This window comes from Echinops telfairi, unplaced genomic scaffold (assembly GCF_000313985.2).
Source record: "Echinops telfairi isolate 266 unplaced genomic scaffold, ASM31398v2 ScPeMD7_9;HRSCAF=40, whole genome shotgun sequence".
Lineage (NCBI taxonomy): Eukaryota > Metazoa > Chordata > Mammalia > Afrosoricida > Tenrecidae > Echinops > Echinops telfairi.
Genome location: NW_022103906.1, coordinates 29,734,562 through 29,761,888, shown reverse-complemented (window position 1 = coordinate 29,761,888; position 27,327 = coordinate 29,734,562). Strand labels below are relative to the sequence as shown.

General features: G+C 47.4%; 1 protein-coding gene across 1 annotated transcript in view; it reads left to right on the top strand.

Annotated features, from left to right (window-relative positions):
• The first annotated feature begins 9,664 nt into the window (after positions 1-9,664).
• IKBKB (inhibitor of nuclear factor kappa B kinase subunit beta) overlaps positions 9,665-27,327 on the top strand; it is a 61,700-nt gene continuing 44,037 nt past the window's right edge. The window contains exons 1-4 of the mRNA XM_045286854.1: positions 9,665-9,702; positions 10,311-10,433; positions 26,214-26,308; positions 27,295-27,319. Of these exons, the coding sequence (XP_045142789.1) occupies positions 10,329-10,433; positions 26,214-26,308; positions 27,295-27,319 (225 nt within the window). The 5' untranslated portion in view covers positions 9,665-9,702; positions 10,311-10,328. The remainder of the gene's footprint in view (positions 9,703-10,310; positions 10,434-26,213; positions 26,309-27,294; positions 27,320-27,327) is intronic.

Below are 27,327 nucleotides of genomic sequence, written 5' to 3'. Positions count from 1 at the left end.
ACCCTACTAACCTTGTTAAAAGAAGGCTTAATCGGCCCTAGAGAGCCGGGTGGCGTGGTGGTGACGATCCGCAGTTGGAAAGCACCAGCGGCTCCTAGGATGAAAGACGGGACTTCTACTCCCGGGAAGAGTTCCAGTCTTGGAGCTCACGGGGCGGTTCTACTCTGTGCTGTTGGGTCTCTACGACTGGGTATTGACTCGAGGACAGTGCGTCTGCTCTGGCCTTGCTTAATAAACCCTGCTGTTGTTCTATGCCAGCCAGTAGTTCTAACTCGTAGCGCCCCTACGTGTAACCGAATGAAAGACCATCTGGCCCTGCATCATCCTCACAATTGTTCTTACCCACAGGAATCTAGGGAGAAAGGCCTGGCAAGCTACTTCTGAAACAGCAGCCATTGAAATCTCTGTGGAGCACAGCTCTGCTCGGATGCACCGTGGATCAGTCAACTCCATGGGAATCAATACCATTATGTACCGGGCCCCGGGGAATTGGCAGTGAATGAAGTCCTTGTTCTCGTGGAGTGAAAGGAGGAACTCAGAATCTCGGGTGGATGAAGGCACCTACCTGCAGGTTGGTGTAGACACACACCACACCCTGCTTAGGGCCCCGTCTCCCTGACAGCACAGCCAAGGGGTGGGCCGGTGTCCTTTTGTGACTTCTTCCTCTTGAATTTACCAGAAGAACCATGTCTATCAAAGTGAAGGTAGCTTACAAAGGGATTTCTTCCTGCCAGCCAGTCTAGTCCTCCAGGGAGGGTGACTCAGGTCTCCCAGCAGCGTTGCGTGTTTCACTCTACGTTTGAGGCATGATGGCCTGTTCCTCTGGAAGCTTCCCGCTTGGCCCGGGTCCCGCTGGCAGAGACAGGGAGTAGCTGCATTTTCTTTCCGCCCTCTCCTGCAGCCTGCTCTGTGCTGAGCCCCACAGGCTCTTACTTTCCGTCCATTCTCCCCTTCCACTCTACCAGCCCACCCCCAACTCTGCACATGTCTCCAGGGGGAAAGGCAGATTTCTGTACGTCTTCTATGGCAATGAGTTTTCCCAACTCTTGTTTTTTTGGCAGAAGGATTTTCGTTTGTTACAGGAACATGCCCTGACTTGCAGATTCCTCTGTGGGGCAGAGATAACACAAAAATAAATTGGAAATCTGCTGGGCTATTGAAGGAGTTGCTATGATTGACCCAGAACAGGCGCTCTGGGCCCTGGGATGCTGGGGAAACCCACGCCAGCCGTGTGTTCCACCACCCACCTTCATGCCTTTCAAACTGGCTCCTCCTTCTGTGAGTCAGCTCCCAGGTTGCTCCGGGAAAACAATCCTTTCTTGCTCCAAGGGGCTGCCGTGCCTCTCAGCCAGGCAGCTGGGGCGGGAGAGGTTGGCTTTGAAACGCAGCAGGGTTTCTCAAATGACGACACAAGAAGATAGGTGAATGCATAAGTTATCCTTGACGGACCCCGAGAACAAGATTGTATTGTAAAAGGTGGACACCCTAAAGAATGGTTATCCTTACCGCTGGAGTAGTAGTACACAGCGTCTATAGTGGGACAAATTGGCACTTGATCTGACACAGCCTTGTCTCATGCCTAGCTGTCCGAGGACTCACGGAGAACCTTTGGTCACCAATCAGATTGCACCTCTGATGAGAGAGAGAGAGATGGTTTGGGTTCCCTGAATAAGAGGGGCCCAGGACTGTACTAAAGCCCTCCTACTGCCCAGGGCTTCTTGATTACCCGATATCGCCAGTTGCTGTCCCCTTGACTCACTGGGTGGCGAAGTTGAACCATCTCCACAGAATCTGCAATGGCTGGTTTTGTCCAAAGTGGACCACCAGGCCTTTCTTCCATATGCCTCAGGGTAGACTACCCTTTTGATCAGCTGTGGACTGCACGAACCTTTGCCTCACCCAAGGACTCCTACCCTGTACACCGAAACCCCCTGCCCTCCAGGGGTTCCACCTCATCACCGACCCTACAGGACAGAGCAGAGCAGGGCCGGAGTTTCCAAAGCTGCCGACTTCATCGAAGCGTGCTGCCCTGCCCTCCTGCTGCAGCCCAGCTGGTGGGGTCAAACCCCTGACCTTTTTGGATAGCAGATTAGCAAAATAACCTAAGAACCTAAATAACCCACAGCCCCCAAACAGGAACTGCCTCCCCACCCCCACCTCCACCCCCCCACCACACACCCCTCTTTTCTACTGAGCTCAAAATATCTTCTGTAAACAGTTTGGTCATGTCCTCCAGAGCAAGATAGATACCAGATGTAGGCAGTGATGTAGGCAGGTCTTATCTTGAGGGGGAAAAAAGCGTCTCACATGATAAACATCTTGAGACATGATGAAACCCAGAGGACTCTTCCTGGGCCATGATGTTTCTTGTTAATCTAGTACTGCCTCTGGCCTGATCAAAGGGAGGACTGTTCCGTGGAAAACCAGGCTTTGACCTGAACGAAACGGAGAGAGCGCCCAGATTAAGATGGCGTAGGCAGTTCTGTTGCCATCCTGCAGCCTAAGTCTCCATCTCGAGGCCCTGGGGCAATGCCTGAGGGAGGGCAGTGGGGACCCTGGCCTCCAAGAGAGCCCGGGCAGCTGATGGAAAGAGTGGAAACGGAGCTCCCCATGGCCTGAACCCTGGGGAGCTTGGCCTGTGGGGCGCTGCCTGGAGCACCCGCAGGAGCCGAAGTCTCCCACAGTCTGGGCAGGCAGGAACCCCTGCGTGGTACGGGGGCCTAGAGCCAGCTCACTCGTGGTGGCGCCTTGCCTCTAAGTGGAGGGGGGCATTGGGGCCAGTGGTCGGTGGTCAGGGCGGGCCGAGAAGCCAAGCTTTTCTGTGGGAGCACTTGGGAGGGTGAGGCCACACACCAGGAAAATTGCATCCTTCCAGGTGTCTGGAGTGACTGGGAACTGACCGGGATCAAGGATGGTTGGTTGATCGTGAAGATCTCCAGGATTCCAGAAGCTTGGAATGTATTGGTGGTGACATCCCGCGTGTTGACTAACTGACCCGCCATCCCTTGTGGTTTTGTGTCGCTGTGGCGGTGCGCGAGAATGCCCTGGCCAGGGCTCTCACAGGCGCAGAGATGCTGAGGAGCGAGGTGACCTCCAGGTGCTTCATCTCAGGCCATGCTCCAGAGTCATCATCCGGCTTCCACCTGTGATGGTAAAGCCTGGCTGCACTGGCGAAGCTGAAATCGCTGATGATGACAGAGCGGGGAATGGTTGTGAACCCCACAATTGATGGGTTAAGCCCGCGTGGCGTGACTAGCCCTGGATTGGGTGTGCAGCTCAGGGATGGAGAGAAGTGGCAGAATAATGTGCTCCTGGCCCGCCAGTTGGGTTGCATTGTGCTGGGGACCTCCACTGGCATCGTGGACCACGAGAAAGCAAGAGAAAAACGCCCAGGAGGAAATCCGGAGCTGCTGCTTCTAGGGATGCAAAGGAAGAGAACGCCTAAGGATCTGTGCCTTCAAAACAGCGAGAACAACACCACCACCTTTGCCTATTGATGGACGACACCCTCTGTTTCTCAGGGACAGTGATTGTCAGTAGGGCCAAAATGTAAGAGAACCTCTCACATCATATAGGAAATGGGACTCTTGGGCAGGGCCCAGTGCATATAAGGGCATGTGACAGTCTGGGTAGACTAGAGAAACAAATTCATAGACACTCATATGTATATATAAAGAGTAATTGTATATTAAGAAAACATCCCAGCTCAGTCCAGATCAAGTCCATAAGTCCAATAGTAGCCATATGTCTGATACCAATCTATAAATTCCTCTTTAGACTCATGCGACACATGCAATGATGCCAAATGCAGAAGATCACAGGCCAGTGGGTGAGAAGTCTTGTGGATCCAGTGGCGGTGGAAGCATCTCAGTGCTGGCAGGGGGTCTCCCTCCACGTGGCTCCTTCTGCTCCCAGGCTCCTCGTGTAGCTCCATGTGGCTTGTCCGAAGGAATGTCTCGCAGGGAGTGTAACTGTGTCCCGCTTCCAGCGAGCTATTTATCTCCTTAGCACCTCCAAATGAGGTCAATCTGTGACCTGATTGACAGGCTAAACTCCACCCCTTCACTCAAGTCTCAAATTGGCAACAGATTTTGTAACTACCACAGGACGCAATCCATTTTATTGATTAAACAAGTGTGTCATCTTTAGAATATTCAAGGCCCTGGGTAGTACAAATAAATGGCTTGGGCTTGGCAATTAACGGAAAGGTTGGCCCTTTGGATCCACCCAGCGTGTTGCAGGAGAAAGTCCTGGTAACGTACATCCTTCCGTAGGGTCACAGCCATTGAGAGCTTCAGGGAGCACAGGAGCTACTCGGAAACCCAGTGGGCTGTCAGAAGTCAGACGGACTTCGTGGCAATAGTTTTTGTTTCTTTTAAAGAGCTTTCTATTAGGTGGTTTACTACCACGCCCACCCCCTGTCTGTCAGGTTGTCCTACTGTGGTGACTTGCTTGTTGCTGGGATGCTGGAGGCAACATCACTGGCATTTCAAATATCACCAGGGTTCCCCATGGTGGACATATTTCAGTGGAGCTTCCACATGGAGACAGACTAGGAAGAAAGTCCTGGCGATGCACTTTAAAAGCCAGCCGATGTGCTCTTCGCCCTCTTCCCTGTTCCTCTCCACCAGCCCCGAAGGCCAAGCGGTGCAGTGTCAGCGGGTAGGAGATTTGCCCTGCACGCAGGAGGTGCCACACCAGGACTGATGGGAAGGTTTTTCAATTTCTTAAAGCAAAACGCAAGCCAGCATTCTTTTCCAGGAGGAACCCTTGGTACACAAACTGGACTGTCCACTACAGAAGGAAACACGGAAAGGTACAATCGGGAGAAATTCAGAAGAAAAGAGCCTGCCATGGTCAGTTCCAGAGGGCCACCGCGGGTGTTAATCTTGCTCATTTAACAAGCAAGGGGAAGCAGAAACCTGAAGTTAGAAAGGCCCAGTGAGAACAGGCTTTCTGGGCCGACAATGAAGGAAAAAGGAAGCAGGCATCTGAAAGGACAGAAATGGCTGCTGCTAAGACTCCCACAAAGGCATCTCCTAAGCAAAAGATTGAGAAGTCTGGGAAAGTTTCCGCCCTACTCGCCCCTGCCCCCAAGTTGGTGGGCAATGCTAAGTTGGCAAATGAGACTTTAAATGAAAATCAAATTGTTGAACATACAATAAGAATTCACCAATGAAAACTCTGATCAGGGTGCATCAAAAAGTGAATGAGGGCAGGGGTGGGTAGGTTAGCATTGAACACCTTATCATTTGATCTCCCTTTTGTTCTTGTTTTCAATATTTTCTGCTTTCTCTTTGGGAGACATTGTTCTCTGTCTCCGTTTGTTATTATTGTTAGCTTTGTCTTTGTTTCATGGTATACAAAATCCATAACGGGTGGATCTATAGAGACAGTAACTGGATTAATGGTTTCTTGGGGTATGGCAGGGGAGGTTGGGGGGAAATCAGTTGCTAATAAGGAGTACCAGAAAGAAAATGTTCTAAAATTGATCATGGTAATGATTGTACAACTCTTCTTGATATGACTGAACTATTGAATTGTATGGTGTGTGGATCATGTGCCAATAAAACTGTTTGAATGAAGAAGAAAACTGAGCACAATAGACTATTGCTGATGCAGTACTAGAAAATGAGCCCCTTTTGGAGTGCTAACCTTATTCCCCCCAAAACCAAACTCACCGCCATCAAGTCGATTTTGACCCACAGAGACCCTGCAGGGCAAGGGAGGACTGCCCTGTGGGTTTCTGGGATTATAACTCTTCGTGGGAGTAGAAATCCTCATCTTTCTCCCTCAGAGCTGCTGGTGGTTTGGAACTATTGAACAACAAATGCATAGCCCACTACACCTTATATAGGCCCCAAACGGAGTCACTCATTAGCACACCAAAGCCTAACTAGTTTCTCTGCCCTGCAGATGCCTGACATTCACAGAAGCCCAAACCTCCATTGATCAGTTGACTCTTTTGGAAAGGGAAACTTAAGCTAGCCAATTAAGATTTGCCTGCTCACTTTAACCCAGTTCAAAATTTCCCCTTTATCCCTGCCAGCCGACCCACGTTTTGCCCCCCTTGTTCCTGTGTGTCTGTTCAGAATGCTTGTCTAGCTTCCAAACCCAGTGTTCCCAAATTATAAATTGAAAAGGAAAGCTTATGAGTTCATACACAAATTTAATATTGTGAAATTTTAAATTTTTTCACAATGGGGAGGTACCCCAAATATACAATAACTACAACAATGGGTTCAAATATGAAATGATCCTGGAAATGGTGCATGCAGATGACACGCACCTTCTGTTGGAGCCAACTGGAGGGCAACCAGCCACAGTAGTAAGTGCTTCACAACTACTTAAGGAGCCCTTGTGGCACCAGGAGGAGCCCTGGTAAATTGGGCTGCTAATTGCAGGGTCAGCAGCTTAAAACCACCAGCCCCTCTGGGAGAGAAAGATGAAGCTTTCTATCCATGTAACGACTCATAGTCTATGCTGATATCAAGGAGCTCAAGGAGGAATAAAATGTTTTAAAACTGATTGTGGTAGCAATTAAACAATACTGTTTGATGTGATTGAACTATGGTATGGTCTCTCTTGTATTAGCTCCCAATAAAATGGTATTGAAAAAAAAATGTCTTGGAAGCCCACAGGGGCAGTCCTCCACTGCTCTATAGTGTCAGTATGTGTTAGAATCAATTCAATGACAGTGAGTTTGGTCTTTGGTTTTGGTTTGGGCTACCAACTGCAAGGGCGGCAGTTCGAATCCACTAGCCACTTCCATGGTAGAAAATGAAACTTTATGCTCTCTTAAGATTTGTTGTTGTCAGGTGCCCTCCAGTCATTTCCCACTCCTATCAACCCTGTGCACACAGGCCCAATCACTGGTAGTCCTGCACCATCCTCACAATTGTCTTATGTTTGGGCCAATCATTGTAGCCACCATGTCGATCCATCTTGTGGAAGGCCTTCCTCTTTTTCGCTGCCTCTCTGCTTTACCAAGTATGATGTCCTTCTCCAAGCACTGTTCTCTCTGACAACATGCTGGTTGTATTTCTTCCAAGACAGATTTGTTGGTCCTTTTGGCAGTCCATGGTACTTTCGATCTTCTTCAGCACCACCATATGCAGTTCTCCTATGGTCTTCCATATTCAACGTCAACTTCCACATGCATATGAGGCAATTGAAACTACCGTGGCTTGAGTCAGGCGTGCCTTAGTCCTCAAAGTAACCCCCTTGCTTTTCAGTACTTTCAAGAGGTCTTGTGCAGCAGATTTACCCATTGCAATGTGTCCTTTGATCTCTTGACTGCTGCTTCTGTGAGAAAGAGCAGTGAGTCAAACCCACCAGACACTCTGAGGGAGAAAGATGAGCCTTTGTGCTCCCATGAAGAGTTACAGTCTCAGAAACCCAAAAGGGTATTTCCACTATGTCCTAAAGGTTCACCGTGAGTTGGCATCGACTTGCTGCCAGTGAGTGAGACGATTATACCGGTAGTTGTTAGTTATCTGGGTTGACACAGGTTCCTAGAGCCAACTCCAATCTCCTGGCTCTGTTTAGGTGTCAGGAGTGGTCACTGTTACCATTACCTCATCTGTCCCTCTCAGGAACCCTGCTGGCACTTCCTCCTTTGACTTGTGTCCTCCTGCTGCTCTTAAGCTGGACTAAATAGAACAACCGATCTTTGACTTTTGTTAACGGTTCAACAAAACTGTATTTGCTTTGTTTTAAAACTGGCAGTTCCATGCCTAATACTGCCTATGTTATAAAGAGGAAATGTAGGGTTGGAGTGGGTAACTCGATGACAGTGAGTTTGGTTTCGTGGGAACTTCTGCACCAGAGCTTAAATTCTGAACACAGAACACAAACCTGGACACAGGTTTGCAGCAGACTGGATAGCAGCGAAAGCCCCAAATCCATTTTCAGAATCTTCACTTGGATTGTCTCCTTTGAATTCCTTCTGACCATTAACAAAGAATGTGAACAGCCTTGTCCTCAAGCAGATGCAGTAGAAAGTGGATTATCTCCATGCTCCCTGGGAGGGTCAGTCAGTCTCTTGTAAGGGCTTTGTTCGGCGTGTTCTTGATGGGGATGGGGTACTGGTGTCCCATAGTCAAAATCCTATCTTGACTGCTTTGGTAGGAGGTCCCAGAACCTATCTTGTAAGCTCTAACATAATACATATGCTCCAATAATGATCTCATTCCCATCTCCGTAGTGCTGCCAATCATGTTGCTCTGTCGCCAGTCATGTGTCTGTGAGTTTCCTTTGTCCTCTCATGTCCTATGTAAGCCATCGGCTCTCTGTCAATCCGTGAACACCAGTACCACCTTGTGCTAACGGTCTCTCTCCTCTTGGTCTTTGTCTTGCTTAAGATTTAATAAGTGTCCTCCTTGAATTACATTTGAGATTTGGGGGCTCTCTCCTACCCTAAAACCCTTCTTACCATGCACCTTCTAACCAAAACATTAAGAAGAACCTGGGCCCAGCTGCTTGGATTTAAATCTCAAAGAGTCCATTTTCAGCCCTGTAACTTTGGGATCAAGACTGCTCCTCTCTGTGTTTGTTTTCTTCTCTGAAAAACAGTGACAATGATAACACGCCCTTACCTCGGTTACGGGGTTCTGTGAGGGTTAAGTTAGCACTATTTTTGCAGAGGTTGGCACAGTGCCTGGCACATACATAGCAAGCACTCTATAAACTACTATCCCGTTCCTTGCACTAGGCGTGAAAATCTCCGCTCATGGCCGCGAGGACTGTGGTTTCCTCCCCATCTCGGGTTCTCTCTTGAGTAAAACATGCCTCCACACAAAAAACTCCTTTGTCTATTAATATAGTGCAATGGGACAGAGCAAGAAACTTAATAAAGGACCTTATTATAACGCCAAGCAGGTAGTGGACGAGCGACTGACCTCAGGGGTGGCTGCCCCTCTTACAATCTCCCCACGTCACTGAGACTGGCACTGGAGTGTGACATTACAGGACACATTGTTTGTTTGGGGTTTTGTTTCCTTCTTTCTTTTTTCCCTGGGGTGGAGGCTCCCAGCTGAGGAGCGCCGCTGTGATTTAGCCTTCCGAAAATAGTGCCTCTGGAACCTTCGGACAGGCAGGTGCGCGGCCCAGGAGCGAGCGGGGTGGGGGCGGCCCGACAAACAGTCCCTAAAGCAATCCCGGCGGGGGAGCGGGAAATTCCACCTTGTCAAGAGTCTAGGGAGCGGCCCCCAGGGCGCTCCAGGAAGCCCGAGAGAGGAAATCCCCAGTGCCGGTCCCCACCCACCCCACCCACCCCGACCCCCGCTCCACGGAGCAGTCGCCTGTGTTAACAGGACCCTGGCAAATGAGGGTGCACTGAAGGGCTGTCGTCTCAGCGATCCAGGCGGTCCAACTCCGGCCAGCACGGTCAGAAGCCACACGCCCCTGCGCCCGCGTGGGGGTCGGGGTGCGGCGCCCGAGCGGAGCGCCGGCCGCCCGCAGTGGGCGTGGCCTGCCCCCCCCCGCGGGGGCGGCGGCCCCTTTAAGAGCGTCTCGCGGACCCACGTGCCGCGAGGACGTCAGAGCAGGAAGTGTTTGAGGAAGTCGCGCTCCGCGGACTGGTGTAGGATTCCCGCATTTTCATGCCTTCGGGGTGGTGTCCGAGCCCCCAGTTTTGCCGCCCCAGCCCCCACCTCCCCCGCCCCGGGGAGCCTCTCCCCTGCCCCGCGTCCCCGCCGACAGGTGAGTCTCCCCAGCCGGAGGTCGCGCGAAGCCCCTCGGTGCCCGCCTGCAGACCCCGCTGCTGCTGTGCCCCATCTCCTCTCCTGTAGCGACCGATGGCCAGTTTACAAATCGGGGTCCCCGGGCACGGAGTGCCGATTGATCGGCGTTGGGAGGCCCTGGGAAGCGGCCCTGGCCAGAGTGGCTTTCAGGTGGCTGCTTAGAGTGATGGCGGTGTGGGAAAGCCGAAATCAGTTCACTGTGCTGCGGCCTCGAGAATGCCCCAGGTTGACGTGCCTCTTGTTGGGGTCCAGGCGGTGGACCCGCGTTTGGAGGTTACGCGGCGTCACTGCTCTGGAGTGACTTTCCTCCCTACTTACTTCCTTCCACAACTGGAGGAGGGCAGGCGAGAATGATACAAGGTTACCCACCCACCCCCCAAAAAGTAAACCCCAAACCATCGTTTATTTACCAAATAAAAATCAGTTCAGTCTTTTTCTTCTCTCATGTTGAAAGGCCAAGCCGATGCCACACCTTCTCCATCTGCTTGAGCAAGAACCTGTCCCGTTTTTTGTTTTAATCTTAACCATAACCCTTTGTCCCCCCACCCCACCCCAAATTACTTACAGAGTTAGTGCAACCTCAGTATGAGCTGGTCACCTTCCCTGCAAACTCAGACATGTGGGGCCTGGGAAATGAAGGAACGACTTGGGACAGGGGGATTTGGAAACGTCATCCGATGGCACAACCAGGTAGGGGCTCCAAGCGGCCTTGGAAGAGGTAGGGGAGGGGAGGGCAGGGCCGGGTGAGGGTGAGGGTAAGGTCATCTTCGGTCTCAGGGCACCTGTGAATTTCTGCCCCTCGCTGTTCTGGTTTGGTCTGCGGCTTTTCCTTTTGGTGAAGAGCATCGGAGGAGACAATGAGAGTGAGAAACTGGGCATCGGGGCTGTTAACTTGACTCTAAAGGTTGTTGTTAGTTGCCGTCAAGTCAGTTCTGACTTAGAGTAACCCCATGTACAACAGAAAGACGCATGACCCGGTTCTTCGTTAGTGGTCTCCAAATTGTATTGACCAAACAAAAAACAATCGCTGCCATTGAATCCATTCCAATTCATTAACAACCCACCCCCTCTTGTAGGATAAAATAGAACTGTCCCTATGGATTTCCAAAGCTCTAAATCTTTACAGGAGTGGAAAGCCTCAATTTCCTACCCCCTGAGTGGCTGGTGGGTTTGAACTGCTGACCTTGCAGTTAACAGTACAACGTGGAACCCATGATGCCACCAGGATGCTACTTTTATTGGCCAAGCCACAGTACTAAAACTTTCAAGCTCTCTGTTCCAGTTATAAATAACAACATGATAAAGGAAGAAATTATTCAAGTTTCAAGGGTATTATTTTGCTTGGGGTATATGCAATCATTGCCCCAGGCAGCAGCCAAGAAATAAAATGACCATGAGATGGTCCAAGAAGGTGACATAGGTGCCTGCCTCATACTGTCCCTCTTACAAGAAAGACCCAAGAAATCAAAGGACTCAGATGTTAGTACCAGCTTTGGAACTTTGATTATCAAAGGCAAGGCTGAAGAATTGGACCAAGTCACAAGTAGAAGGACAGACTGTACAAAAAAGAGTGGACATAGGCATGATTCATGGATCCAGGGTACCCTGCCAGCCGAACCTGCACTGTATGGCCACATTGAGAGAAAACATGATTTTGCACCCATATCTAGGGCCAGGCAAGATTGCTCATATCGACTCTGTAGGACCAAGTAGAGCAAGTGAGGTACTCACCTCATCCTATGTGCCCCTCTAGCCGCCTAGGATGGAGGCCTGAAGACCTCTAGTGCCCTGTGGTTACCCATCCCACAGCTCACACGTGCTTGCAATCTGGTGGTACCCAGCACCTGCTCACTTCTGAGTCAAGGGTTCGTAGACCTGTAGTACCCACACATTTACTCAGTCACTCATACCAAGGAGCTGCAGACTGAGTGACTCTACCCTCTGGACAGCCACTGTCACTGGGAACTTGTGAATTCACACCAGCTTCTATCCTCCAGCCACCCATACCAGGTACCCACCGACCAGTGGTGCCTCCTACCTTCTCCAGCACCTGTGCCTCCAGGGGCAGAGGACCCACAGCACACCCTTCCCTCAGTCATGCCCTAGCAGATAGACATGCCCTCCTAGTGAGTACCTGTGGATTGGCACATCCCCCACACACAAAAGAGGCTACCCCCCTACACCCTCTGTGCAGCGGGAAACATATGCTTGCTCCAACCATCCTCGCACAGTCCTACCCCCCCAAGACTATTGGTGAGAGTTTCTGTGCCACCAAATCATTAATTGGTAACCCAGTTTCCCAGAAACCAGCAGTGCACACACAACACCCAACGTAGGGCCATTGGGAATATTCCCTGCATTCACATCCAGGAGACCAGCCAGCTAAATCACCGCCTCGGAACACCAACTACATCTTCAGCAGCCTTGTAAAACCAGTGTCCTCGGACCTATGCTGACACACACCCAGCCACTACCCCACCCACTGGAGAGCTCCAGCGCAGCTAGATTAGCAACCAGAGCAGCACACCTACCTGCCTATTTGGATATAACAAAACAAAACAAATTTAAAAATCAGGGTGCAGTAAACAAGCATACAATAAATACAAAAACACCTTCATGTCTCAGAAATACCAGACAACATCAAAACACATAAGGAAGCAGGACAAAGTGACTTTAGCGAGTGACCAAAGTAAAGAACCAGAAAACCTTTTGGAGGAAGAAATGGTAATGAAACTACCTGACACAAGGTTCTTCTAAGATATCAAGGAAAACGTGGGGGGCTGGAGGGAGGCGGGGTGCAAGGACAACACAGACAAAGCTGTAGGAAAATAATATGAGAACAGAATGACAAAATAAAAAGAAACCACGCAAAACAGTAACTGGAAATAAAAAAGATTAGCAATAAAATTTCAGAATTAGACAGTGGTCTAGGACATAGGTACAGAATTAAAGCCAGGGAATATAAAACCACTGAAATAGAGGAGGAAATCTCTAGGAAGCCTAAGAATTATGTAGGGCTGCTAACCACAGAGTCAGCAATTTGAAACCACCAGCCGCTCCTTGGGATAAAGAGAAGCTTTCTACTTCTGTAAAGAGTGACCATCTCAGAAACTCCCACAGGCAGTTCTCCGCTGTCCTGTAGGGTTCCTATCAGTCAGCATTGACTTGATGGCAGTGACTGGTTTGGGAAGAATTAGGTGGGATACTATTACCGACTCGAGTATAATCCGGCCCAAATATCAGCCGAGGCACCTAATTTTACCACAAAAACTGCATTAAAAATGTGCTGAAATACTCTGCTTATACACGAGTATATACGATAAGAAGAAAAGTTTATATGTCATCAGAATTCCAGAACAAACCCATAAAACACCACTCCTGTCTAGTAGATTCTAACTCACTGCAAGCCTATAGGACAGTGTGCAACTACTCCGCAGGGTTTGCAAGGCTGTGAGTCGTTATGGAAGCAGACTGCCCCTCAATCTTCAACAGAATGGCTGGAGGATTTCAACCACTGACCTTTCTGTTAGCAACTGAAAGCTTGAACCACCGTGCCACCAAGACTGCATGGCAGAGCCCAACTGAACTGCCATTGAGCCCATTCAAACTCATAGCAACTCTATAGGACAGAGCAAGTGTGCCCCTTCGGGTTTCTGAGATGGTGAATCTGCAGAAGGGGATAGCCTCATCTTTCTCCCGTCAAGCAGCTCATCTTGTGGTTAGCAACCCCAATGCATCGCCCAGTACGCCATCAAACGCAAAACCAAGCTCTCTGCCCCAAGTCAATCCCAACTCGCAGCAACTCTATAGAACCTAGCAGAACTGCCCCGTGGGTTTCTGAGGCGATAAATCTTTACAGGAGCCAAAAACCTCATCTTTCTCCTGCAGAGTGGCTAGTGGGTTGGAACTACTGACTTTGCTGTTAGCAGCGCTGCATGTAACTCACTATACTACTTAAGTTCCAGAAAGAAGCAAACACAAAACACCCCAGGGAAACTAGTTGAAAATTTGCTCATAGAAAACTTTCCTGATTCCATGAAATAGGAGAAGTTGAATGAACCCCACTCAGGATAGATTTTAATAGCGTGAGGATAACAGATGATATCAAATCACATAAAGAAGCCTGGCAAGATGGTGCCAGCAAAAAATTCAACAGATAGCACTAGAAAACCTACTGGAGGAAAAATAGCTTTGGAATTACATAAGGAATTCAGAAGACTAACGTGGAGATGGGAATTTCAAGAAAAATGTGAGGGTCGGGGCCTTCTTGAAAAAACACTTTTCTTTTCCCCTAGCAATTATGTTCTAGCTCAACTCTTTCATTTTACTTTCTTTTTAACAGCTTTATTGGCATGTAATTTACTTATACAATTCGACAGTTCAGTCATTCAGTCATCTCAAGGAGAATCGCATGATCATAACATCAGTTGTAGAACAGGACATATGGAAACCTGTGGGGGAGGTGGGAAACCTCGTAAGGAAAAACAATGACCAACCAAGAGTACGCACCCAACAAAATTGTCGCTGAGATACCGTGGCACAATTAAGATATTTTCCAGATAAAGGAATTTGTAAGAACCAGAGCGACCTTTGTGAAATGGCTTAGGGGACCATAGCTGGCCTTCTGGCTACATGATTGTCAACTCCTCACCAGCCCAAGGCCCTTTGCCACTGGGCAGAGGTCAGACATGCCTCCACTTTCCATCCGTCTTTGCCCTATTCAGACACTAAACATTCTGCCCACGCCACTCAACTTTTCTGTACTGGACACCCAGAACTCACGGACAAAAAATCACAATTAAGAGGGTTTATTAGGGAAGTTAACAGGTCACCACACTTCAGGATCAGGAAACAGTACATATGCAGTCATCGGTCGACAGCAGTGCCATATTTCAGTCAGCAACCAAGTTTCTCTCTGGTCCTCAACTTCTCAGCCACTTGTCCCCTGGGCTCCATGCCTCTGGTCTTGGCCTCTACTTCAGGCCAGGCTTTCAGATGTATTCTGCTGGGGACTCTTCTCCTTTGATGGTCTTGGGAATTCTCTACTTTCTGTTTTCTCTTATGTGGAAGTGTGATTTTTGTCTTTTAGCAGAACATACCCACCCTGTGGAAACAAAGCTTGATGACTTGGGTTGCACTCTCTAGTAAAGTGGAGACTCAGACTACATCTCACCTTAATCTTGTCCATCAGCACATCAGAGTACTCTCTCCAAAAGGGTATTGTAACCACAGGCACAAGAAAAAGATGTTACAGCACATCACAAAAGGGATTATGGATAGAAGAGCCACCATATTAAGAAATGTCCCTTTACCAAACCTTAAAAGAAATATAAGAGGGAGTCCTTCGGTCAGAGAAACAAATTAGGCAACAACCTGAGTTTAGAACATAGGGCAACATTAGCCAGACACCACCTCAGATAAAGAATTCTCAAAGATGAACCAAAACGAAAAGACTGAAAGCAAGGAACCAGAGATGTTTATATGTAAGTGACAATGTCGAAACAAAAAGGGAGCAATGGTAGAGTTATAGAACTTGCATATGGAGAGGAAAAAATGTGATCAAGAAATAAAAGACTGCTGCTGAAATTGATTTGGTGATGATTGCACAAATCTTAATATGATTGAATGATTAAATTGTATCATATAGGAGGTACATGCCCCCCAAAATTATTAAACAATGAGTTCAAGAAATAAGCAAATGCTTTGAACTTGATTGTGGGTGGTGATGTGATGATTGTACAACACTTATATGATTGAATTATTGTATGACGTGAATTATATGCCTATAAAAAATTTTTTTAAAAAGAAAAGACTGCTTTAAACTTTGGAAGATGAAGGTAGATGTCAAGGTAACCACAAAGGAACTATTTAATTTGTTCATCAAAATAAAGAAGAAGAAAAACATGCTCAGTAAACAAAAATCAAGAACAATAAAACAAACGAGAAGAAAACCCACCAAAAAGGGAGAACACAGACTAAGTGGAACAGTGAGCGACACAAAAGCACAATAAAATGACACTGAATGTAAATGGCTTAAATGTACTAATGGAAAGGCCAAAGTGACTGAATAGATTTTTTAAATGACCCCTCAATATTCTACAAGAGATAAATAAACATTAGACACAAAAGCATAAACTAAATCCCAAAAGATGGGGAAAATATATATTAAGCAAACAATAACCTGAAAGAGCAGGAGTGGCAATATTGAATCTCAGACTTAAGATCAAGTCCACCATAAAAGATAAAGAAGGACATTATATAATTAAAGGGTCAATCAAGAGGACACGGCCATAACAAATAAGCACCCAGTGCCAGGTCTGCAAAATATATGAAACAAACTCTTCTCGGCATGGAAAACAGAAGCAGGCCCACAACAATGCAAAGGATCGTTACGAAGTTCCGGGTAAACATTATGAAAAATTGCATGGGTTAAAAAAATTTTTTTTTCTTTTTTCAAAAAATGAACTTGTACTAACTTGTCATAACATGTCTGAAAAGGATCTAGTTTGGGGCACAAAGAAGGACAAGACATCAGTTTGAAGAGTCCCCTATCAGAGCAACGTGGATTCTCCTAAAATTGAAGCAAGAGCAAAAACATCAAATTCATAGTGGAAGAATGGTGAAATCACTGACGCTTTATAAAAAGCATACAGGGACAGTTCCCCAAGCAATCAGCAGTTTACAAATGGATACCTCACTTTAAGAAGAGATGAGACTATGTTGAAGATGAAGCCAACAGCAACAGACAACCCACATCAATTGTGACTAAAAGATTAATCTTGATGGTGCCCTAATTGAGGAGAACCAATGATTAACAGCAGAGACAGTAGTCAACACCGTTGACTTCACGCTGGTTTACCTTACACGATTCTGACTGGAAAATTAAAATGGAGCAAAGCTTCTGCCTGCTGGTTGCAGAAATTGTTGTGGCCTGATAAGCTGCAGCTATTCAATGGAAACTTTAAGCAGGATTAAGATCCCGCAGCATTCCTTAGAAGGACTGTAACCGGCATTGAAACATTGCTTTTTATCCACACTGTCCTGAAGACCGAATTCTTGCTTGGGGTCCAGACAACAATCGTGACGATGGCTAGGATTAGGCAGTGTTCAGCTCTATTGTTCACAGGGTTCGTATGAGTCAGAACGGTGGCACCGAACAGCAACCTCGTGAAGGCAAAGCACAATGAAAGCAATGTCTATCAAGAGCTGTAAGGGGTTTATTCAAAGCAGAAGTGTACTGGTCAAGGGCAAAGTTCATAGCAGCCGTTTGGGGCACCCTCAAGTCATTTTGCTGGTTGCCTTCCTGGAGTCCCAAAGGACAATGTCCTCTTATTATGAGAGGGTTTGGGGAAAGTTAGCCAAAGCTTTAGCAGAAAAATGCCCCGGAAAGCCTCACCAGAGAGCCCTCCACCATGGCAGTGCTCCTGCTCATTTCTCTCACCAAACAGGGGCACTTGCGTGAATTTTTAAGGAAATCATTACACATTCACCTTACAATCCTGGTCCATTTCCTTCAGAGTTCGTTTTCTCTCCTAATCTTAAAAAAAAATCTTGAAAAGTCACCCATTTTGCTTCAGTAAAAAAGAGGACATCGATATGGTTACGTTCCCAGGACTAAAGGACTGGTATCCGCACTTACTGAAGTGTCTTGACCTTGATGGGGCTTATGTGGAGAAGTAAAGTTTTGTTGTTAAGTTCCAATTTTCTCTGAGCCGTTTGAAGTCACTTTGTAGTAGAAGACCTCTAACACATTACTTTCAGTAAAAGATAGAACAACTAGAAAGTCAGCGAAGATTTAGAAGACCTAATTGTCACATCGACCAACTTGACCTTGTAGACATATAGAACATTCCACTCAGTAGCAGCAGCAAAATCTACATTCTTTTTTCAGTGCACATTGATCGTTCTTCAAAATCACACACATTATAGGCTACAGAGCAAGTCTCAGTGACATCCAAAACATTGGTCCAATACACATCCTTTTCTTTCTCTTTCATCACCGTACTATAAAAGTAGAAATCAATAATAAGAAGGAAAAATGGAAAATCCAATACTTAGAAACAGAATAACATCTTGCTTAAAAACCACTGGGTAATAGAAGAAATCAAAGGTAAAAAACTTTAAGTGAGAATCAAACAAGAGTGAAAATAGAACCAACGTTTAGGGGACACAGCAAAAGCAAGACACAGAGGCCAATTTGTAGCAATAATTTCACACAAGAGAAAAGAGGAAAGCGTCAAAATCTTGAATGAGGGTAGTAAACTAAGTCCTCTGTCACCAGAAGAAGGATAATAATGATTAGAGCAGAAATGAATGAAACAGCTGAAAAACAATGAATCGACAAGACGAGAAGTTGGTTCTTTGAACGGTTCAATCAAATGGATAAACCACTGGCCAAATTAACAAAAGAAAAGCAAGAGAAGAAAATAAATAACTTAAATAAGAAGCGAGATTGTGATATTACAACAGAACTAATGGAAATTTTAAAAAGGATCATGATAGAATGCTTGGAAAAATTGTACTCTAACATATTTGCAAACTTAGAGGAAACGGACAATTTTCTAGAAACACTGCCTACCTAAACTCACACAAACTGGTAGAAAACTGAACAGACCTATAGCAAAAGAAGAGATTGAAGAGTTGATAATAGCAATGAAAAAAACAAAAACACTCCTAACAAAGAAAGCTGTGGTCTGGACACCTTCACTGAAGAATTCTACCAAACATTCAGAGAAGAGATCACACAAATACCACTCACTGAGAAGGAAGGGATGCACACACACGCACAGAAAAAAGTATAGAGTCTGGGGTCTTAAAGGCTTGAAGGTAATCAAGCGGCCATCAAGCTCAGAAGCAACAAAGCCCACATGGAAGAAGCACACCAGTCTATGCAATCACGAGGTGTCGAAGGGATCAGGTGTAAGGCATCATCAGAACAAAAAATCTTACCATAGTGAATGATGGAGTGCAGAGTGGAGACCCAAAGCCCATGATTAGGCCACTGGAGATCCCCTTGCAGAGGGGTCTCAGGGAGGAGACAAGCCAGTCAGGGTGCGATGTAGCAACGATGGAAAATACAATTTTCCTCTAATTCCTAAATGTTTCCTCTCCGCTCACACTATCATGACATGAATTCTACCTTGCAAGTCTGGCTAGACCAGAGGATGTACACTGGTACAGATAGGAACGGGAAATACAGGGAACCCAGGGCAGATGATCCCTACAGGATCAGTGGTGTGAGTGGTGATACTGGGAGGGTAGAGAGAGAGTGGGTAGGAAAGAGGGAACCGATTACAAGGAACTATATGTGACCTCCTCCCTGGGGGACGGACAACCGAAAAGTAGGTGAAGGGAGACGTCGGACAGGGCAAAATATGACAAAATAACAATTTATAAATTATCAAGGGCTCATGAGGGAGGGGGGAGCGGGGAGGGAGGGAAAAAATGAGGACCTAATGCTGGGGGCTTAAGTGGAGAGGAAAGGTTTTGAGAATGATGAGGGCAATGAATGTACAAATGCGCTTTACACAATTGATGTATGTATGGATTGTGATATGAGTTGTATGAGCTCCTAATAAAATGATTAAAAAAAAGAAATACAAAAAAAAAGAAATATTACGTTTAAGCAATTTACCAAAAAAAAAAAAAGATACAAAAACTTTTAACAAAATTCTAGCCAATAGAGTTCAACAGCACATCAAAAAAGTATGTCTTGGCCAAGGGGAGTTCATACCAGGTATGCAAGGATGGCTCAGCATTAGAAAATCCATAAAAATAATCTATCACATAAAAGAATCACATGTTCATCTCATTTGATGCAGGAAAGGCATTTGATAAAGTCCAGCAACCATTCCTGATAAGCACTCAAAGCAAAATAGAAATAGAAAGGAAATTCCCTTAAGATAATAAGGCATATTTGTATAAAACCAACAGCCAGCATTATGTCAGCTGAACCCAGCAGAGTGAAAGCCTTCCTTTTTCCTTTGAGACAGGAACCAGACAGGATGCCTTTCATTTCCACTCATCATCAGCCTTGTTCTGGCTAGAGCAGTAAGGCAAGAAAAGGAAATAAAGAGCATTAAAATTGGCAAGGAAGAAATAAAACTCTGTTTGCATACGACAGGATTTTTATACTTAGGAAATCCGACATAAAGTGGTCTGCCTGAGACAAAGAGAGCCTGTCTTCTTCCAAGACCCTACTTAAGTTCCACACGCCCTGTTCTGAATGCACATGTAGTCTAATCAGGGAGATGAAATTAGTACATAGGAAGATATTAAATAAGTCTATAAAGAAGCACATTCTTATATAATAGAGATCATGTACTGGGTGTGTTATCCATGTTAATTCTTTGAGATACTGGGGAGGTGTGGGGGAGGCTTCATGGAACTTATGCAAGACCTTGAAAGAAGGTAGGCTTTAGACTAGGGCCGAAGAGAGGACCGTTCTAGTGGGTAGAGCAACACTCTACAGGGCTGGAGCAAGCAAATGCTAATAGCTATGATTTATGCAAGGCTCTCTGTGTATCAGGCATACCGCCTCAATTGAACATACTTCACTGGAAGGGTGTAGTCATCTCCACCGTATGGATAAGGATCTAGATTTAATAGTGAGCCTGATGTCACACATTTACCTGGTACAGGAGGAAGGGCTTACTTACATCCTGACCTACTTGGCTGGTGGCCCCTGCTCTGGGCTATGGGTGTGGTTGAGGCTCCTTGCCCATTGTGGTGTCAGTAAGATTAAGGAAGTCTTTGCCTTTCAGCTTGACTTGGCCTGGAACCCCCTGGAGTCTCCGTTTCCTTCTACAGAAACCCAGCACTTGCATGAAATGGCCCTAGGCCTAGACCAGCATAGACCAGCAAGGCTGAGGGAAGGGTGCGTGCAGTTACCTGGTGAGTCAGTGTGAAGCCACAGCCAGATCCTGGACCTTTTGACCCTCTGGCCTGAGTCCTGTCCACAGTCTCTGGGCTCATCTCTGGCCCTTCTTTCTGAAATACTTATCCTAGAGATCAAGGACTGAGAACAGAACAAGGCTCTTATTAATTGCCCCTTTATACACCACAATTACTTGTTGGGTGACTACCATATCAAGAGGCTGCCTTTTCTGGGCTACACGTGTAAACACAGCTCTTAGCTTCGAGTTCCCTCAAGTCATTACAGGAAGGCCTACTTAGGGAAACTGGGCCAACACCTCTCTTTTCTCATAGACTGGCCTTCCAGCTCATTCCTGCCCTAGACTTCTTCGTAGTTCTCAGGAGTCTGAAGACATGCCACCTCGCCCTTGTTTTTACATGCATGTACACATTTGGTGTTCTTGTGTACGTGACGCAGATTTTTAAGAACCCTCATAAGCAACTCCATTCAATAAAGATAATATCACTGACTCGCATTCCCATTTTGTCAAATAAAGCAAACCCCTGTTACGTTGTGCCCCACACCAGGAGTCCATCGGCTAGGGATTAGGCCTAGGGCCATTTCGTGCAAGTGCTGGGTTTCTGTTCGTGACCTGTGCCTGTACTGCTTAATTGAAGTTTGTGTTCTAGAGCAGGTGTGCTCTTAGCAGCAGAAAGTCATTTGGCCAGGGGTCCCAGTGTCAAATGAACCAGAGCTTCTGAGAACTGGCCTGTTGAACGGCACTTCCTTGAGGCAGATGGGGTGACGGTCAGTAGAAAACTTCCTGTGAGCCTGCGTCTAGGCATCCGATGTTTCTAGGGTTTCACTGTAATTGTGAGGACTGAGCTGAGCTGTCCACATGAGGTGACCTTTAGTTTTTATGCCCAGATTTTCTAAGACTTGTTTGGTGTTCATATTGCAAAGTCCACACCTTAGCTTGAGACCAAAAAGCACTTTTCATTGTGAAAATCTATTCCTGGATTCCAGGTTGGGTCACATGAAAGCCGTCTGTCAGTCTAGTGCTTGTGTTGGTCAAAATTCTACAAGGATGGCCAGGCACCTTACCTAATGAGCCCTTGCCTAATTCATTTAGTCTATCTGCCCTATGGGTCAGCTGAACTGCCCTGGTGTATGAAGGAAGCATTCCATATGTTGTAGGCAATTTGTAGGCAATTCCATTTGTTGTGAGCCCACGAAACGATTTGCATCTGAGCCCCCAGAGCCTGTGATTATATGACAAAGGGGAATTAAGATGGTAGGTGGGGTTCAGGTTACTAGTCATCTCACTTAAAGAGAGAGTTTACCTAGTATCTGAGTGGAACCAGTGTCCTTAAAGGGATTCTTAAAAATGGAAGAAGGAGGCAGGAGAGTCAGTGTTAGGACAGTGCTGTGTGAGAAATGCTAAACTGGGCACCGTTGACTTTGGGAATGGAGGTATGATGCATAAGCCAAGGAATGTGGGTGGCCTCTAAAAGCTAGAAAGGGCCAGGGAATGGCTTCTCCCCCAGAAGTCCCCAAGAGGAATACAGCCCCTATTGGCGCCTCATCAGTTTTAGACCCATGAAACTTGTTTCAGACTTCTGGCCTCCAGAGCTGTAATAGCATTATAAGCTCGTTTTGTGTTAAGCCATTAAGTCTCTGATGATTTTTTCCCCAGTAGCAATATCAAATGAATAAACTACCCTGTGACTTGTATGCAATAGGTGCAAACTTTTCGGTATCTTGGTTTAAGGTCTTAGAGTGAGGTAGCTAACGATGAGTTACACTATGTCCACCTAAAGTGTTCCTATTCACGGAAGGATTTTATGATGAGTGGACCCTCTCAAAATGTTACAGCTCTGTCCATTGGTCCACGGTCATTGTCAGTCTACACGGCTCGGTGTCTCTGGAGTCCCGTCTGACTAGAAACAAGCATCTATCAAAGCACTGGGCTGAGCCGCTATTGATGGAGTTACCATCAAACTGGGCAAGAATGTTGGAGTCTGAACACTAAGGAGAGGTGAAGCTTGAAACCAGGTTCACATCAGTTTGAGAACTGATGAAATGGAAGAGTCAGGATGCTCTTGGTATAGATGGTAGAAGGTTTTGCAAGGCATAACACAAGTCAATACATTGGTTGAAAAAATGCTTTTCTTTTGACATGTTCCCTCACCCCTGCGAAGTACTAGATGGACTTCTACCCAAAAATCATTTGTACATCTGTACTCATTGGTCCCATAGCAACAGGATTTGCAAATTTTGTAGGTCAGCTCTCCCTCAGAATCCATACCAAAGGTCAGGGCTCTTACAGACAAAGAAAGCGGTTGATACTTCCGTAGAACCTTGATTATCAAACCCTACTCCAGCAGGATGGACCAAAGATTATGTTCTAGGCACAAAAGTGGGTGTGTGGCTACTATATGGACGAAGCTTGGAAACATTATGCTATATGAAAAGGACCTTCACCAAGGACCACCTAGTGATGATGAAAATCCATGGAGGTATAAACTAGATAGACCATGGTTGCCTACGGCTGGGGGCGGGGGTGGGGTAGAGAATGATAGTTAATGCATATGATGTTGGGTTGGGTTTTTTTATTATGGAAATGGTTGAACAGTTCTGTGAATCTATTAAAAATCACCGAGTTACACATTTAGAATGGAGGCATTGTAGGGAATGTGAGTTATGCCTCAACAAGGCTGTTTGGGAAAGAATGGACACGTGAGGTAACTGCATGGCAGGGAGCTTCGCCAAAGCAGCTGGGGCTTTGATAAAAGCAGCTTCGGGAGAATCCTGGAGCGATTACAGGAGTCCGAATGCACTTCCGTTTTTTGTTTTCTGAAATTTCCTTTCTTTGGACTGGTTTCCTGATCAGTTATTGGTGGTCTTATTGGACAGCATCGGCTTGTGCTCGGGGGTCTCCCTTGTACCTTTTCTCTTCGGGTGGCTTCTTGTTTCCGCAGGGGTCATGGCCAGTCAGTAACCATTGGGCTGGGATGCAGTTTCCTGCCTCGAGACAGCCACATGCACCAGGTCTCGCCACAATGTGGGCTTTTCCTTTTCTTTTCTTTTAAGAGAACATTTATTAAATCTTAAATGGGGCAATGACAAGACAAAAACAAAGATCTATGCAGATGAGGGGAGGCCATTAGCACAAGGTCATATGGTACCCAGGGTTTGCTGGTAGACGAGCTTTAAAGAGGACCTAGGAGGTCAAAGAGAAGTGTCACAAATGCATGGTTGGTGGCAGATCCCTTGTAACAACAATATTGTTGTTACAAGTGGGATCGCTGGAGCAGGAATGGGGCCATGACTGGGACACGTACATTGTGTTAGACAGAGGAGTTTATAAGATAGGACCAGGGGCCTCCCCAAGGAAGTCAGGGTCTGACTTGTGACTGTGCGACCCCCAGTATGGAGATCTCCATCAAGGACCCAGGCAAGCCCCCCCAAGGGAAACTTCCTCTCCCTGGCCTGGTCAGGAGGGTAGAGGTAATTTACCAATGCACTCTGAGGACAAGACTGGTCACATCCCTGGTCAGTGGTCAGAGGGGATTCAATGGAAGCTTAATCCACGTGGGGACTCTGAAGATGGGTTTACTTTTGTTTTTAATGTTTATAGCAACTTTATTCAAAGACTCCAACCAGAAACAACTCAGACCCTCTCCACAGTGGGTAAATAAACAGTGCCCACCCACACCATGCAGCACCCCTGAGCAGCATCCAGGAACTAGCCACCAGCGGTGTGTAGACAAATCTCAAGCCCCGTTCAGGACCGTATAAATGACCTCACTTAGTAGACTAATGGCCTTTCTAAGTACAAAACTTCATAAACTGAGAACAAGATCTTGGGCGACCTTCCGTAGGGCGGCAGGAGACTTGGTATAGTTCTAAAGTCCCATCGTTAGATTTATGACAGGCCCATGGCTCTTCCCCAGGCGTATGTGGAGGGCATGGCTGTTGGGCAGGGTCTTGCCTCAGCTGCGCACATGGGAGCCTAAGTCAGCTTGCTTATGTACCCATGACTGGATCACCCCAAGCCATTGTCACTGGAGCTGTGCCCTGGAGTCCTGGGGATGGAGGAGGAGGAGGCGGTGATGGTGGGGGAGTGATGCCTCTCCTTGTTGCCCAAAGGGCATCTGGTATGCCAAAGACCAGAGCCACTGTGCAGGCCTCCGCCACTAACACTCTAGCCACAGTACCTCCCCTTTTGCCCTGTCCCACTAGGTCCTGGATTCTGCCTATAGCACCCAGGAAAAGGGAAGAGTTGATGCTCAGGAAACACCATTCAATTCAGCCCATTAGCTACAAGCATTTGTGGACAGCCTCCTCTTCAGTTCTAGAACATTGAGGGTCTTGCACTAGATGCTGGGTGGAGGTCAACGCATATAAAGGGAGGAAAACTATAATTTTAACAAAGGAGAGAGAAAACAACCCTGTGGCCATACAAGAAACTCCTATCAGCCTGTACAAATGTGCAGCAGTTGACTGGCAGAGGAACCCGGAGGAGGACTCAGCTCCCAGGGGCCAGGAGGACCGTGGTGCCTGTGGACCCATGTCAGTGAAGGCAGATGAGGAAAGCATGGGAGCAGGGCTGGGGGTTTCTGTGAGCTCTGGTAGCAGGTGCCTGGTGTACGGCCATGGGAGAGTAGCAGGAGAGTCGGATGGAAGCCAAATTTGGGAGGAGCTGCCTGACCAGGGGGTGGAGGAGGGTTTTAGTAGATTAACTGAGCAGCTACTAAGGTCTGGGCATGGGTAGTGCTCATCTACATGAGCTCTGAATGGTGGACATTAAACCCATTGTGCAGATGGGTCAGAATGATTTCTGGCCAGGGCTGCATAGCTCATATGTGGAATGGAACCAGCCTAGTGGGTTACAAATTGGGCTGCCAACTGCAAGGCCAGTAGTTTGAAACCACAGTTTCTCCACAGTAGAAAAATGAGGCTTTCTAGTCCCATAAAGATGTACTGTCTCCGAAACCCATAGGACCAGTTCTACTCTGTTCTATAAGGTCTCCCTGAGTCAGAAACGACTTGATGGCAGTGAATTTGGTGTGCGGTTTTTGGTGCGCCTTCTCTAGACTCTGGAGAGAGAAGAAAGCAAACAAAACGAACAAACAAGCAATGCTTACATGGAACAATGAGGACACTGACTGTGGTATTAGTTCTTAGGTTGGACCATAGGAAAGTGCCCTCTGTGTAGGTGAAAACAGATAGACTCTCAGCCATGCGGTTCTGTGAATGCCACATGGTTGAACCTAATCCCTCCAGAGTGGCTTGGAGTAGAGAGAAATCTGGGTAGTAGTGGTTAGCAGAGATTGCAGGGAGGAGGTAAGGACTGAGCAAGGGCGGAAAGGGTCGGAAGACTGGCTGGCACTGATGGAGAAGGGCAGGTGCAGCGATGGAGGAGATCAGTCTGAGCCAGTGGCAGGTCCTGGTGGATTGTGCTCAGGGGTATGTGCCAGTCTGAGAGCTGGCAGAGGCGATTGCATCCGATGCCTTGGACCCTGGGTTTAGCTGCAGGAAGCAGTTTCTGTTGGAAGGCCCTGTCTTTTTGACCCTTAATTGTGCTGGGCCTGGCCGTGCTCTCTCTGCAGGAAACAGGTGAGCAGATTGCTATCAAGCAGTGCCGACAGGAGCTCAGCCCCCGGAACCGGGAGCGGTGGTGCCTGGAAATCCAGATCATGCGAAGGTGAGGGCCTGCGTGCACAGAGCTGGGGTGCTGGAGCCACGCCAGGGGCCGGCGGGGGTGGAGGGCCAGCAGAAGGACTCTGAAATCTGGAGGGGGCCCTGGCAGACCTTCCAAACCGAAAAGAAACCGGCCTGCTTCTCCAGGAGGTACCTTCTTTCACCCAGGCCCCAATGAAAACCGTAACAAGATAACTGACGAGGAGGTTATTAAACGTTAGTGACATTTAAAGCCGAGCACCGGGCCTCATGGAGGGTTTTTGACCAACTTCATTGGTGACACTGTCATCCCACGTGGGCGCCAGGCTGGCCTTTTCTCTGCCAGCAAAAATCCTCTTTTCCCCTCTATTTCCAATTCCAAGGTGGTATGTGACTCTCCACTGCTGTCAACCTCTAGCTGACACTTAGCCCTCCAGGGAGGAGGCAGGGCCTGTCCGTCTGCTAGATGGATGCCGTCCTCCCTGCTAGTCAGGCATGCCGGTAAGCACTGCGAGCAGCCAGCGCTCCCTCTGCTGTTGACCTCATAAAAAAGAGGGGGTGCCACAGAAGCGTGTGCTGCCCACACACACACGTTGTCGTCTTTGTCGTCCTCCTCATTGTCCCGGTCCTCCTCATCCACATCAGCATGGCCCTCGAGATCGGAGTCTTTCCGCTGTCTCAGCTTTCAGAAGCAGGGCTGACATCACGGGCAACGAGGGTTTGACTGGGAGACTCTTTAAGAACTCACACTCCCCACGCTGCACATGATCCCCTGGCACCAGATCATTCCATCATCCATTACGTCATTACACCCATCATCCCAGTGCCCTCGAGGTCCTGTGATCCCGTGGGGCTCCAAGCAGAGAGCCCGAGAGCCTGGGTTACTCTGCTCGGTTACTTAGTGTCTCCCTTGGGGCCTCTGCTGTGAGGGGGGCTGGGCTAAGGACATGGAGGGGTGGTGGTGGAGGCTAAGCCCAGGGTCTGTCCTCACTGGTCTCTGCTCCTTCCTAGGCTGAACCACCCCAACGTGGTGGCTGCCCGGGA